The 12639-nt window shown below is 44.9% G+C and overlaps 1 protein-coding gene across 4 annotated transcripts in view; it reads right to left on the bottom strand.

The window, feature by feature from the left end:
* FAR2 (fatty acyl-CoA reductase 2) overlaps positions 1–12639 on the bottom strand; it is a 117242-nt gene that overhangs the window by 18308 nt on the left and 86295 nt on the right. For all 4 annotated transcript variants that reach the window (XM_050324570.1, XM_050324568.1, XM_050324569.1 and 1 more), the window contains exons 3-6: positions 10183–10358; positions 7089–7265; positions 2285–2462; positions 974–1018 (exon numbers count right to left, since the gene is read on the bottom strand). In XM_050324570.1, coding sequence (XP_050180527.1) covers positions 974–1018; positions 2285–2462; positions 7089–7265; positions 10183–10358 — 576 coding nt within the window. The remainder of the gene's footprint in view (positions 1–973; positions 1019–2284; positions 2463–7088; positions 7266–10182; positions 10359–12639) is intronic.

The raw sequence follows: 12639 nt of genomic DNA, 5'->3' as shown, positions 1-12639 counted from the left end.
ATTCTTCCCTCCTATGATTGCAGACTACTAATCCTTTTATACACTGCACCAGGCTGATTACAGTACAGTTCTGACAAAGCAATCAAGTTGGACAATCACATGTGAACAAAAATATCTGCCCATAGCTATGCAGCATCATGCATTGACAAGCAGACCTAAGGCAGTCATTATAGTTCAGGAAAAAAAAATTATAAGGCAGGAGAAAAGGTATGCAACTTTACTGTATTCATATATGAAATTGTAATGAGTACTTTGATATTACAGGGACTATTTTGTCAAGCTCTTATTTATCTTATGGTTTGTTCCTCACCATTTTGCACAGCAGTTATTTACACCAGTGTCAAGCAAGAATACAGTGAATTATTTGAGTCACTGGCAGAGCCTGAATCAATCACACACATCGTTGAAGTCCAGTCTGCACAAGGAGACATCCTGTACAAAGCAATGGCAAGTGGGACCCAGAATCTTTGGTACTGTGGAGGGGGAACAAACTATAGCAGTGGATTGGGAAACAACACATACAGAGGGAGATGAAAGGATAAATACTGCTGCCTTGTACTGATGGTATGGGAACCTGGTTTGGAAAATAAAGCTGTGTTAAGAGATTCAAGCTCTGACACCTCTGAATTACCCGAGTTTCAAGAATGCATCTTTTGCCTTCTCTTTGGTAATCTGGCCAAATGTGCCCAAACCTTTAGCGTCTTCAGTTTTCAGAACTGCAATTCACATTCAGTGAAGCAGAAACATGTATTCTTTCAATGTATTTTTTTTGAGCTCAGCACAAACAGACCATCTTCTGCGTCCTACAGGCATGCAGATGATGTATGGCAAGCGTGTGACATCTTTCTACCAGACCCAGAAACCTGCTGTGATCCTTTTTTTGCACACAGTTTATTAAGTGGTGCTGCTAAAGTTGCTATTTCAGTACCTCGAATTCTACTCTAAGGGGAGTTTAAACAGTAACCAGACCTACCGCAATAAATATTCCACTTGTCCCGTTGAAGTTGTCAATCCAACCCTGCCAAAAAAAGAGGAATGATCAGTGTTTCTTTCAATGACATGTTGCTTACAGAGGCTTGGGACAGTGCTGTAATGGTGTGGTGTAGACAAAGCAGCAAGGAGACACCAGTTTAGATGGATGCCAGCCCATCTGGGACAGCTGCCAGGACACCAACCCGTACCAGGGGATACACTGTCGGACACCTCGTTCTGTCTGCAATTTACCCACCAACAACAAGAATCCAAGCTTGTTTTCAGAAACCACTTCTTTCCTATTTCTTGGCTGCAGGAATAATATCTGCCTTTAAACACTACAGTGTCTTGGTGCTGTCACACTTGCAGAAAACAGTCGGTGTGTTATTTACCCTCCAACAGACAACACGCCGATGTCACCGGGAGGGATTTGGTTACTCCACCTGGTTTCCAAGGCAAGGAAGGAAAAAAAAAACACACAACCATACCACTCCACTTCTGAAACCCAGCCTACTTCAGGTCAGGGAAGCTGCCACTTGTGGGAGCTGGAGTTAGGAGCAGTCTGTGCCTTTGCGAGATGGGGAGCTTGGCCCGGAGCCTCGGCTCTATCTCAGCCATCTCTGGCACACTTCGGGCTGCACAGGAGCCAAAGGTGACTTTCTGTTGCCTTTCCAATTTGGCTGCAGTGTGAGGGCACATTATTCTTACCAGTATATATTTAGCTTAATGGATGATTTCATTTCCAAAAGTACAGCTGCATTTAATTACTGTGTGCCTGACATCTGTATCTGCAACGGGCCCGCTCAAGTGTGGCAAATTCAACGACTGCCAAACATAAACCAGAGATATTGGTTAACTGCACATGACATCATCCTTCCAGAGACGCTTCCAGAGACCACGGAAGTCTAGGGTGCTGACAGGTTGAGCAGACCATGGAAAGACTCAAACCAGAAAGCATCAGGACTACAACTGACCCTCAGAGCTCATGTTTCAAACACAGAAACTCTCCTGTGTGTCTGACCAGACAATCAGCTGCAAGTCCAGCCTTTTGCACCATAACTACCCCAGCTCTTTTTATGGCTTAAATGTGTTCTTTTCACTTGGAGACAAGAGTCCTTCCTGAAGATGCTGCAGAAGGTTTGCTGTTCTACTCCAGCACAGGTTCTCCACCTCTTCCATGTTTCCCTATGAACTGGAGTACCCACTTCTCAAGTGGACACTGCTACCCAAGTGGAGGGAGAGATTGCTGACAGCACCACAGCCCCAGCTGCATCAAAGGGCTCTCAGTAGGGAATAGTGCATCCATACTTACTGGGAAAGGCTCGTGCCAGCTGGCTCCCACGATGGATGGCCTGATGATAGCAATGTTCAAGTTCCCTTTCTCTTGCTGGATCAGGTATTCTGACAAGGCTTTGGTGTAGGTGTAAGTGTTGGGCCACTCCCCAAGCAACTTGGGTGTGATGTCTTGAATGATGGATTCATCCAACCACCTACAGGAAACAGGGAGAATTTCATTATCCACCCTGCAGGGAGAGAAAAGACTCAGGCAAAAAAAGACTGGTGAGACAGGAATCCTCCCCTGAAACAGAGGTCAAAGCCACTTAAGGTCTGGAGTTAGAACAGTTCTGTGGGAGAAAGGTTACTTTTGTGCTCAAGGTGCAAAATAAACCCGGTGAGCTTCACACTGCAAAGTCCAGCTCAAATCCAGGTAGCTGTACAATCTCAATTTAGAGCACTCTCTTGCATGCTTTATGCTCCACTGCAATCTGTAACATAAATACAGCCTGACTGAGCTCTCCAGCCTAGCAATCCCACTAGGCAGTGCTCATCCTTAGCCAACACAGCCCCTGTATGCTGCAAGTACATTTCAGGAGGTTCTGGGTCACCTTGAGTTCCCAGGTCACGCAGCATTTACAAAGGTCTCAAAAGCTGGGACCACATACTACAGGAGTATTACTCCAGCAGCACCATTTACAGTGTTAATGTTCCTTCTCACAGGTTTCCCAGGGGTTTGTTCACACAGGACAAACACTGAGACTGATGGTGCTTTAAAAAAACCAAACACACCAAAAGAACTCCACCAAATATTTTTTATTCTGTTTAAGGCAAGCAGGTATGTAATCCATCAAAAGTAGTTATGCATACACCTTTTAAAAAGCAGCTCTGACCACCACGGTGCTGCAGCAAGGGCCTAAATCCCTAAGGCTCTTCCCTGGCACACCATCAGGACTTCACAGGTCCTGCCAGCATCTGGGTCCAAAGGACAGGAACTGGCTGTGCTTCCAGAGCCCTCACGCCACTGCCAATCCCCGACAGGCCTTCCAGCAGCCTGGTGTTACACCACAGAATCAAAGATTAGCTCCTCTAATCCAATTTGTAATTAAGTCCACGGACTTACAGTTCAGTCTGAATGGGTGCCCTCTTCCCAGGGGGCACTGCAGGGATGCTGCTTCCTGCAGATCCTCACTTCACCCCTCCCTGTCTTGGATTTCAGGAACAGCCAGAGGTCAGTGGGAGAGAGAGACGGCGCAGGCTGTCACACCTGAGGAATTACTGGACCACATCAACTTAACCCTGCAAACTTAAACCTGGTGGCTCAGGTGGCTCAGCACTTTTTCAGATGGATCCCATTAGGCACAGATGGAAATGTTATAGGAAAACTGTTGCGTGAGAAAACCACTGATTCACTGAAACTGCTGAACAGTCGGCAGGGGAGGGCTGAATTCAGTGAATCTCTCAGTTTTGTAATGAGTTAACAAGAATATGACAGTTTTTAGTACATAGAATTTATTTATTTTTAATAAAAAAGCAGTATGGAGGCACAAACTCCTTCCTTTGCAAGCCTGGTCCCACGCTTCAGAAACAAGGCAGAAAAAGTGTTTAACCACAAAATATGAAGTAGAAATACACAGAGGTTATAGAGCAGCACATAATACTGACCTAATCTGCAAAGCCTGTTTAGGCAGCCACTGAACCTCAGGGTCTCAGCTAAACTGCCAATGTTTGAATCTGTTGAGTAACTAATTACCAGCCTACCAAAAGGAGAGGTCTGTTTCTGCAGAGCCTCAAAGAAGACTAGTTTTCATTTGGGAGCTCAGATTAAGCTGCATGCAAGTCTTTTTTCTCCTCCTCTTTTTTCTTCCTGTTGCTTTCTGTTTCATTGGGTTTCTGTTTGGGGTTTTTGTTTGCTTTTTAATTTAATAATAACAGGGTCTTACAGCTTTGCCTTCTAACAAAGCAAGGACGGGTACAGAAATACGAGGAGAAGCGATTTCCCCTCGCCCCCATCCTTCCCTCAGGTCTCTGCACTGCTTTAAGTGGTCACCAAGAGGACCTGTCTCAAGGGTACCAACCATCCTGCCAGGTGAGCTGATCCCCCAGCACTCCCATCACAGGAGCTGAGCTGGCAGTTCAGCCAGGCGAACGCTCCTACCCCCTCTGTGACCTACTTTAAAGATTTTGAAATGCCAACTCACAAAGCCACCGCTTTTGCCTCACTGCTGCAGTTGCCCCCTAGAAACAAAAGATGCAAATCAAACCACCACCAGCTTCTCCATGCACCAAATGAATCTGCCACAGGAAAACATAACTTTCTGTGTTAATCACTTGGCATTAACAAGACTGTTTCTTGTAAGTGAGGACTGACCTGTAATTTCTGCCATAACAAAACCAGTTCTGCTTCAGCCTGCAGTTCTCTGTGCACCGTGTTCCTTACCTCAGCACACCCTTCAAAGCTGATTTCCTTCAGCTTTAGATTAAGGCAAACCATGCTTGATGCAGCAGATTATATGTTTCCCCTATTGGCCTGGCAGTACTTCGGGAGTGTGACTTTTGGTTTACACAGCTTAAGCCTGAGGCTTTACTTGCAGGTTAAATATCAAAATACAGAAAACCCAAGATATAAGAGGAGGATGAGAACAGAAAAGGAAACAGCTGGGAGTCCTACTTGGGATTCCAGCTGAATAAATAATCGTAAGCATATATCAAGTGCACGGCCAAAAGTGTCCTTAAATGGATCTGTTATTGCACCCAGTTCTGTGATTATCCCTCTTAATGCACTTGCAGAAGAGCACTTCAAGGCAAGGGTTGTTTGTGAAGGGAATCTTCCGCAGCTGGTTGATGCAAAACATGACCTGTATTTCTCCCCTCCTTTCTGAAGCAGTTTGTATGTCCTTGTCTGCTCCCCCTCCCTCCACTCAGGAAGGTAACGTTCTGGTATCTCTTAATCTCCTCTCTCTAAAAACTTCTGTGCCCAGACATCCACATGCTATTTCTTTCACTTACATGCATGGTGAGCAATAAAAGGTGCCATCTCTCCCCTCTTCTTGCAAACCCTGCTTCATCTCCCCTCTCTTCCTCCAAGCAACCCTCTGCCCTTTAGAACCTCATAGTTTTCTCCGTCCCGTTCTGCCTACAGTGTGACATCCCAAATCCTTTCCCCATCCTGCTCCTCCTCACACTCTGCATTTCTTTCATGCCCTGCCTTTGATTTGCAGAACACCTGCCAAAGCAGTGACCCTGGGGAGAGTGATTTCCAACAGGGCCCACCTGGTGTCTTTGCTGTGAGCAGTTAAATGCTCCCTGCAAACACTGCAGGGAAACAGATGCCATCCTTGCTGAGGGCATGCTGTGATTTCTGCCCCACTGAAAGTACCAGAAGTTGGTCGGTTTCTGGAGCTGGGGATGTAGGAGAAACAGTAAAAAAAATTAAAAAACTAATGACAAAAACCTAAGAAAATTTATCTGTAATTATGTGACTAAGAAAATAAAACGATCAGAGATCACATCTGAAAGCCCATCCTCTGTCATTTCAAACATCATCCTCTCTGCTGCACATGCAAGCTGTGATAAGTAAATTCTTAGGGTCTCATACGAAGAAGCTGAAGTAGCAACCTCTGAGGTAGTCATGTCCTTCTGCACATCTCTGATTAGCAATCAGACCTGTTGAGGGCAAGATATTGGGCCAAACAGTGCATTCTCTAACGCATTAGGGCATTTCTTATGTTTTTATCGTGCTCCACTTACTGAACAAATGATAAATGACAGATGACTACTAGCTGGAAGTAAGTATATCCAAGAATATGGGCCACTAGAGAAATTCAAACAGAAAATACTGGTTTGTACTAAATTTTCAGGAGTAGCTCTTAGGCAGTGAAATAATTTCTTTAGACAAATGTTTATCTCTTTTTTTTAATAAGGAATCAGTGGTTCTCCTGGTGGACATTAATTAATTTCATCTCCTATTACTTTAAATCAGGAAAAAAGATTTTCTGCCAGCTCTTGGTGTTACTAGTTCACGGATCAGTTGCTTATAGCACCCAAGTGGAATACCAGTAGAAAATTCATGAAAACACACTAACATCTGTAGGAAAAGTCTTCAAAGGGGAATGTTTCCTGGGGCCTTCATCACCTGATCTTGTTATTCTTTCTAATTATTCTTCATTTGGTAAATTCAGTTTTTGGTGTTCCCTCAAAGCGCTGCATTTCAAGTGCCTCAGGTTGCACTGGGGGAGGTTCAGGAAGAATTTCTTTGTGGAAAGGGTTGTTCAGCATTGGAAGGGGCTGCCCAGAGAGGTGGTGGAGTCACCATCCCTGGAGGTGTTCAAGTAATGACTGGACATGGCACACTGTGCTGTAATTTAGTTGACAAGGTGGTGATCAGTCACGTGGTTGGACTTGATGATCTTGGAGGTCTTTTCCAACCTTAATGATTCTGTGGTTCTCACACTGAATTCTCTAAAAAAAGCCTGTTTCTGACTCATCCCCATACAACTCCCATTTAATACCACAGGATTTTTGAAATGAGTGAAAAACAACATTGCGAAGCTGAAGAGATTAAAGAAAAATTAACATAAGGTATTTGAAAAAATTCAGCTCTTACTAGGGCAGCAACAGGGTTGCCTGTCAGAGAGAGCAGCAACTCCACTCCTGGCAGCAAATACACTCCTTTTTGTGTGCAGAACTCAACGCTGGGCTCTCGTGAAATCAGAGCCTTCAAAAAAAACCCCACGCAGACACAGCAGTAACAGCACCTACGGACAGAAATCCCACCCCGCGGGTGGTGTGACCGTCCACACGGCCCCACGGAGCGGGGAGGTGATGCGGCTCCTACTCACTCTACTAAGTCGAAGAGCTTCTTGGGCTCGGCGGGCGGGTAGATGACCTCCTCGATGCATTTGCGCACGCAGTTTGCATAGGCGGTGGAGATGTGGATGAAGGCCTCGAGGTTCTGCATCTGCCGGGCCAGCTCCAGGAGCCGCTGCGTGCCCATGACGTTCAGCTGCAGGGCGTGCCTGAGGAGGGCAGGGGAAGCAAACACAGAAGGAGTTTCACCGGGAAGAACGTGCTAGGACTGAGCCTTATCCAAACCCCGTGAAAGGAAAGGGAAGCCTCCGAGAGCAGGGGACACAGCAGAGCAGATAAGCAGTGAAATGCAAGGGCTAAAAGAGCTTTCAGAGCAGTGCTGCTGGATCTGCTGTTCTGGACAGGGAGTGTCTCTCACTTGTTTTTACTCCATTTGAAGGGTCAGAAGTATCACTTCACTAACATCTCTACATCTGACATACTTGCCACCCCTTCCTGGGACAACTACTTCTAACAACTGTGGTCTTCAACGTTGTGGTTCCTCTGGTACCCATTCCACATCCTCCTTAGGGGGCCAGATAAACACATGGCTTCAGTAAGCAGCAAAAGGTCCTGAAAAGGGCCCAGAAAAACATATTCATAGAACTGCCTGGCTTGGAAGGGACCTTAAAGATCATCCAGTTCCAAACCCCTGCCATGGGCAGGGACACCTTCCACTGTCCCAGGTTGCTCAGAGCCCCATCCAACCTGGCCTTGGACACTGCCAGGGTTGGGGCAGCCACAGCTTCTCTGGGCAACCTGTGCCAGGGCCTGCCCACCCTCCCAGGGAAGAATTTCATCCTAATATCCAGTCTAAACCTACTCTTTCAGTTTGAAGCCACTCTTAATCAAAGAAGACACAGTTGGAGATAACAGCTTAAATTCCCAAGGAGTGGAGGGCTGATAAGCACATGAGAGTGTCCTAGTTTAGCAAGATTGACCTTCAAGCACCCAGCATGGCTAGAAGTTGTCCTAGGGACTATCTGCAGTGGATCTGAGCAAACTGATGTACAGCTCTGCTGCACACTCTGTACTGGAGGAGAGACCCTTTCCTGCACAGGAGGGACAAGGGTGAGGAATATGCAATCTTCATATGCATGTTCAGCCCAGCTTTCAACAACATTGCAACATCACAGCATTTCAACACCATATTATGAATAAAACTATCAAGTACAGTGTACACTATCAAAGTTAATTACCTTGAAGATAAACTGTAAACAGTCCAGAGAAATGAAAACAAAAGCTAAGAGAATGTTTAGTATTTGGATCGCAGTATCTAAAGCCAGAGATACTTCTCTTCTGACATGCTGCTGTTAAAGAACAGCATTTTCCATACATTGCTGTTTCTTTTTGCCCTTCTAGCAGGATGGATACTCCTACTTTAGCTACCCTTCCTATGAAAGCTACTTTTCTGTTCCATTCCATCCCTTCTGAGAGGGGGTGAACAGAACTGTGCTCATGATACAGGCCCAGCACGGATTTCTGCTCAGATGCTCAGAGTTCCTTTAGCCTTCTAAGGGAGTATCATCTAACCCTCCTAACTCTTTATATATTCTATACATATATCTTAAACCAGCATCTACTAATATTTCAACAAAATAAAATTTCTGGGGTTTCTGCCCTCAAGAGTTTCATCTGGAGAATTCTCTAAATGCACTGCATGTTGATGCCAGTAATTAATTTAGTTTCTTGATTGCTGATTTTCTCATATCTTGATGACACTGCTTTTTCACCTCCCTTATCTACTGGCTTTACATATTCTTTGGTAATCTCTGGACTTCTGCCAAGTTTAAAAAATAGGTGTTGGTTTTGTTTTTGTTTTTTTTTTTGGTCATTATCAAGTTTCTGCTTGAAATCCTTTTTTGAGCACCAATATTGTGCTCTCACATTTCACTTGCTGGAAATTTTACCCATCTGATGTATTTTGTTATTTAGACAGGAATAGTTTGAATAGAACAACTTCTCATATTTTGCCATTTAATTATACTGGATTTTCCTTGTTCTGTTGGGATAGATTTTAACAGATCACATGCAATCAGTCCTTAAATAGCTTCTACACTTCCTGTGAGCTGATGACCATTCAAACTTTTAACTTCTTTCTAGCTATCCTCTTTATTAAAAAAATAGTTTCCCTTTGATGTGCCATGCCATTAAGACATATTTCTAAAGCATGTTTATTTGTGTATTGATTTAAGAACATTTATGGCTATTAATGCAGCGCTTTGGTACTTACATTTCTGGCACTATATTACAACAAGAGATGCTTCCTTTCTGGTGTTTCTCTAATTATTTGTTCTAAAAAGCAAATACTTGTGGTGGACATAGTGGATATCTATTTATCCTATGCACGAGCAAATGAAGATTGATATAAACAACTGTGTTTTCTACTCTCACAGCTTTAGTGTTTTCCAAAAACCTATGAAGATCTGGCAATCCTGATCAACCACCACAGTCTGTTAAACTGTGCAATCTGCATAGAGGCACTTACACATCTAATCTTGGTTTAGTGGCTTATTTCTGTTTTTTTTTCTTAATGGAAAAGCCTGCCTGGACAAGCACTCCCTGGGGGAAATCCTTCAGAAACCCAGCACTTATTGTAAACAGTTAATTACACTGAGTGTTGGCTATTTTAAAGGCTATTTTCTCAAACCACCTCTCATTTCCCTCTCCAGTTAAGGCCATTAACACTTGCTTTGGAGACAGACACAACACAGTTCCACTTCAAGCTGTCTCCAGCTCTGCCGAAGCATCTCCCTTTCTTGACCTCAAACACACTTTGTCCCCACCCCAGTTTTAGGTCATTCTTTAACTCCCTTACTGCATTACAACCCAAGCTTGCAGTCCTTCCTTTCTGTTCCCAGGGAAACCTGGGAAATCAGGGAAAGCCAAGATGCTTCGCTTTTGATGTGCACACACACAACATTTTCAGAGCATTTACGCTGCACGTTCAGCCCGGCAGGACGTGCAGCACAGACACCTGAGTGGAGAATTCCCCACTGCAGACGCAAAGAGGTGCTCTGAGCAGCGTGTAGTGGGGCTGCTGTGCACTCTGAACCACGCTCAGCAAACACAGAAAGCAGGACATACTTCAGGGGCTCGTCAAAGCGAACAGTTGCCGCACAGTGGAAGACAATATTGACCCGGCTCAGAAGCTCCTCCTCGTCTTCAGCACTGATGGCCAGCTTGGGCTGAGTGAGTTCAGCATTAATAGGCTTAATCTTCTCGTGGAAATTAGGGCAATCTTCTCGGACCCTGTCAAAGACCTTGAAGCACAAACAGAGAGAGATCAGGTACAGAATTAGGCTGCTGAGATCGCTTTGATTAGTTGCCAGTCTGACTACATCAATCAACGAAACTGGCACAAAAGAGAGGGCCTGTCTAGGAGGACACAGGTGAGGTGATAAAATAGTTAACTCACTTGCTCCCTCCCATGGGAACAACCTCACAGGGGGCACAGAACAAAGTGCATTGCCCTGAAAAGATTAATGAATCTTCTCTGGACCACTCATTTGCTTGGACAGCCACTGACATTCCTCTGTCTCCACGTCTCCTGCAACCACCTTGCCTCAGGGGCTGCCTGGAGGACCCTTAACAGGAGCTAAAGAGCAGGAGGGCAGAGTATGGAGTGGGAAAACCTGTGCAATATTAGACTCAAGCAACCTTCCTGATGGTTCTAGAAAGGACTTGTGGAGAGGAGGGGAACAGGGCACGTTCTCGCTCCTCCTCTTCCTTTGCTGCTCCTCGTCTGCTGTCACTCTTTGTTCATGTTAGATGAGTCCTGTGGGGAACTGCCTTTGGGATAACAGCCCAGCAGGTCTGGGTGCCTTGTTGCTCACACCATGACAGCAGATGGCTACAGCAACTTCCAGCTGGAGACCTTTTACTCTGTAATCTCACAGGAAAAGAAGATGAAGCCTGAATGTCAAACCGCTCTGAGTTTGCTGGAGCAGGATTTCAAAAAATCTCCTGAAGTTTTAGGGGTTTGTATTGCTGCCCAGCATTACTATATTTGAACAATTTTCAACCAAAAGAAAAGTAGCCAGTAAGTCCAAAAAGCTCCCCCTTTCCTTTTTATTTTTTTTTTTTTTGGGGGGGTTGTCAAGAGAGTGGCAACACAAAAGGCAGAATGAACAAATAAAATAGAAAGGCTGCAAGATCTGAAGAGGTACAAATCCAGATTTCAAAGGATAATCACATTTCCAAGGTAACCAGTATACTAACAGGAACTACTGGGAGAGATTACTGGGGCATGATGCAAAGGGTGCATCCTGCCTTTGGGCACACTGAAGAACTGTCTAGATAAGCAGGGAACAGCTGAGCTTGCCTTGGGGCAGGAGGGTGGACCAGCTGACTTCTCAGCAGCTCTGTGGGTTTGGGGTGTTTCCCCTCTACTCTGTAATTTGCTCACCAGTGACACTGAGTTTGGAAATCTCTTTACTGCCACTGTCTCCTGTTTTCCTAGAGATTGTTCTGTCTGTGATTTGCCCGGTGCTTATGTAAGAGCAGAAACTGTGTGACATAAATTAAACATACTAAAAGACACATGAAAGGTGAAACTGATACTAAGAGCAGTATTTTCCTGTTTAACTAAGGGATTACCATCTTTCCCCTTATCTGACAGCCAAGTCCAGATAAACCTTGAGGTTCTTAGGGATAAGGAGGTGATGATAAAATCATTGGCCTTCCTCATTAGGCATCACACTCTGTACCTGACTTCATGGATTTTAAACTGACACACAGCTGCACATCCTTCATAAACCAGAAACTTGAGCAAGTTAGAAGTTAGGACACAGTGATGTCATTTCACTGCTCTCAGCTGCACCCAGCTGCACACACCTTTCATCAGTGTGGTTAGGCCAGAAAATAGATTTCTAAGACAGAGAAAGCTCTTCATGAGCAGAACTGTTGGTGAGAGCTGGCTGGACTGTAGGAACTGAATTCCCAGGCGCTTGCAGCCTTAATGCCTGTAAAAAGCTTGTTTTCCAACAAGATGCTGGACTGGCTCTCCAAAATGTGCATCATCTCGTGAGAGATCGCACGCGAGCCAGCCCTGATGGGACACAAAATAGAAGGGCTTCTCAGAGAACCCATGGGAGACCAAAGCTATCTTGTGGGAGTTTTAGGAACACTTGTTTGTATTTGTTTGTTGTATTGCAAAGAGAGTGCAGAACTCCACCAAATGAGAGTTGATTTTTCTACTTGTTTTACTTTGGCACAAATAATGCAGAGAAAGAATAAATCGGTCCTCTCATAATTTCAGTCACGGCATATAAAAAGAAGAGTAGTACTTCTGCAGTGCCTTGCTCGAGTCTGGACAGTTATATTCTGCCTAGATGCCATCTCCTCCTGACATTCCTGCTGCAGATAATATCCCCCCTTCGTTTTCTGTGCCTGCTGTAACCACGTGCCACTCCACAGCTGCAGTTTTTCACCCCCTTCCAATGATTCACTGAAGGAATGGAAGGCACTTTCTGAATACAAGCTCACAAGTCAGCACACTGCTTTGGAAACCTTCTGGGCCACAGGAACATTCAGTTCACTGGC

Source organism: Myiozetetes cayanensis, unplaced genomic scaffold, assembly GCF_022539395.1.
Source record: "Myiozetetes cayanensis isolate MyiCay16 unplaced genomic scaffold, myiCay2020 scf3, whole genome shotgun sequence".
Taxonomy (NCBI): domain Eukaryota; kingdom Metazoa; phylum Chordata; class Aves; order Passeriformes; family Tyrannidae; genus Myiozetetes; species Myiozetetes cayanensis.
This window is presented reverse-complemented; position numbering and strand designations above follow the sequence as displayed.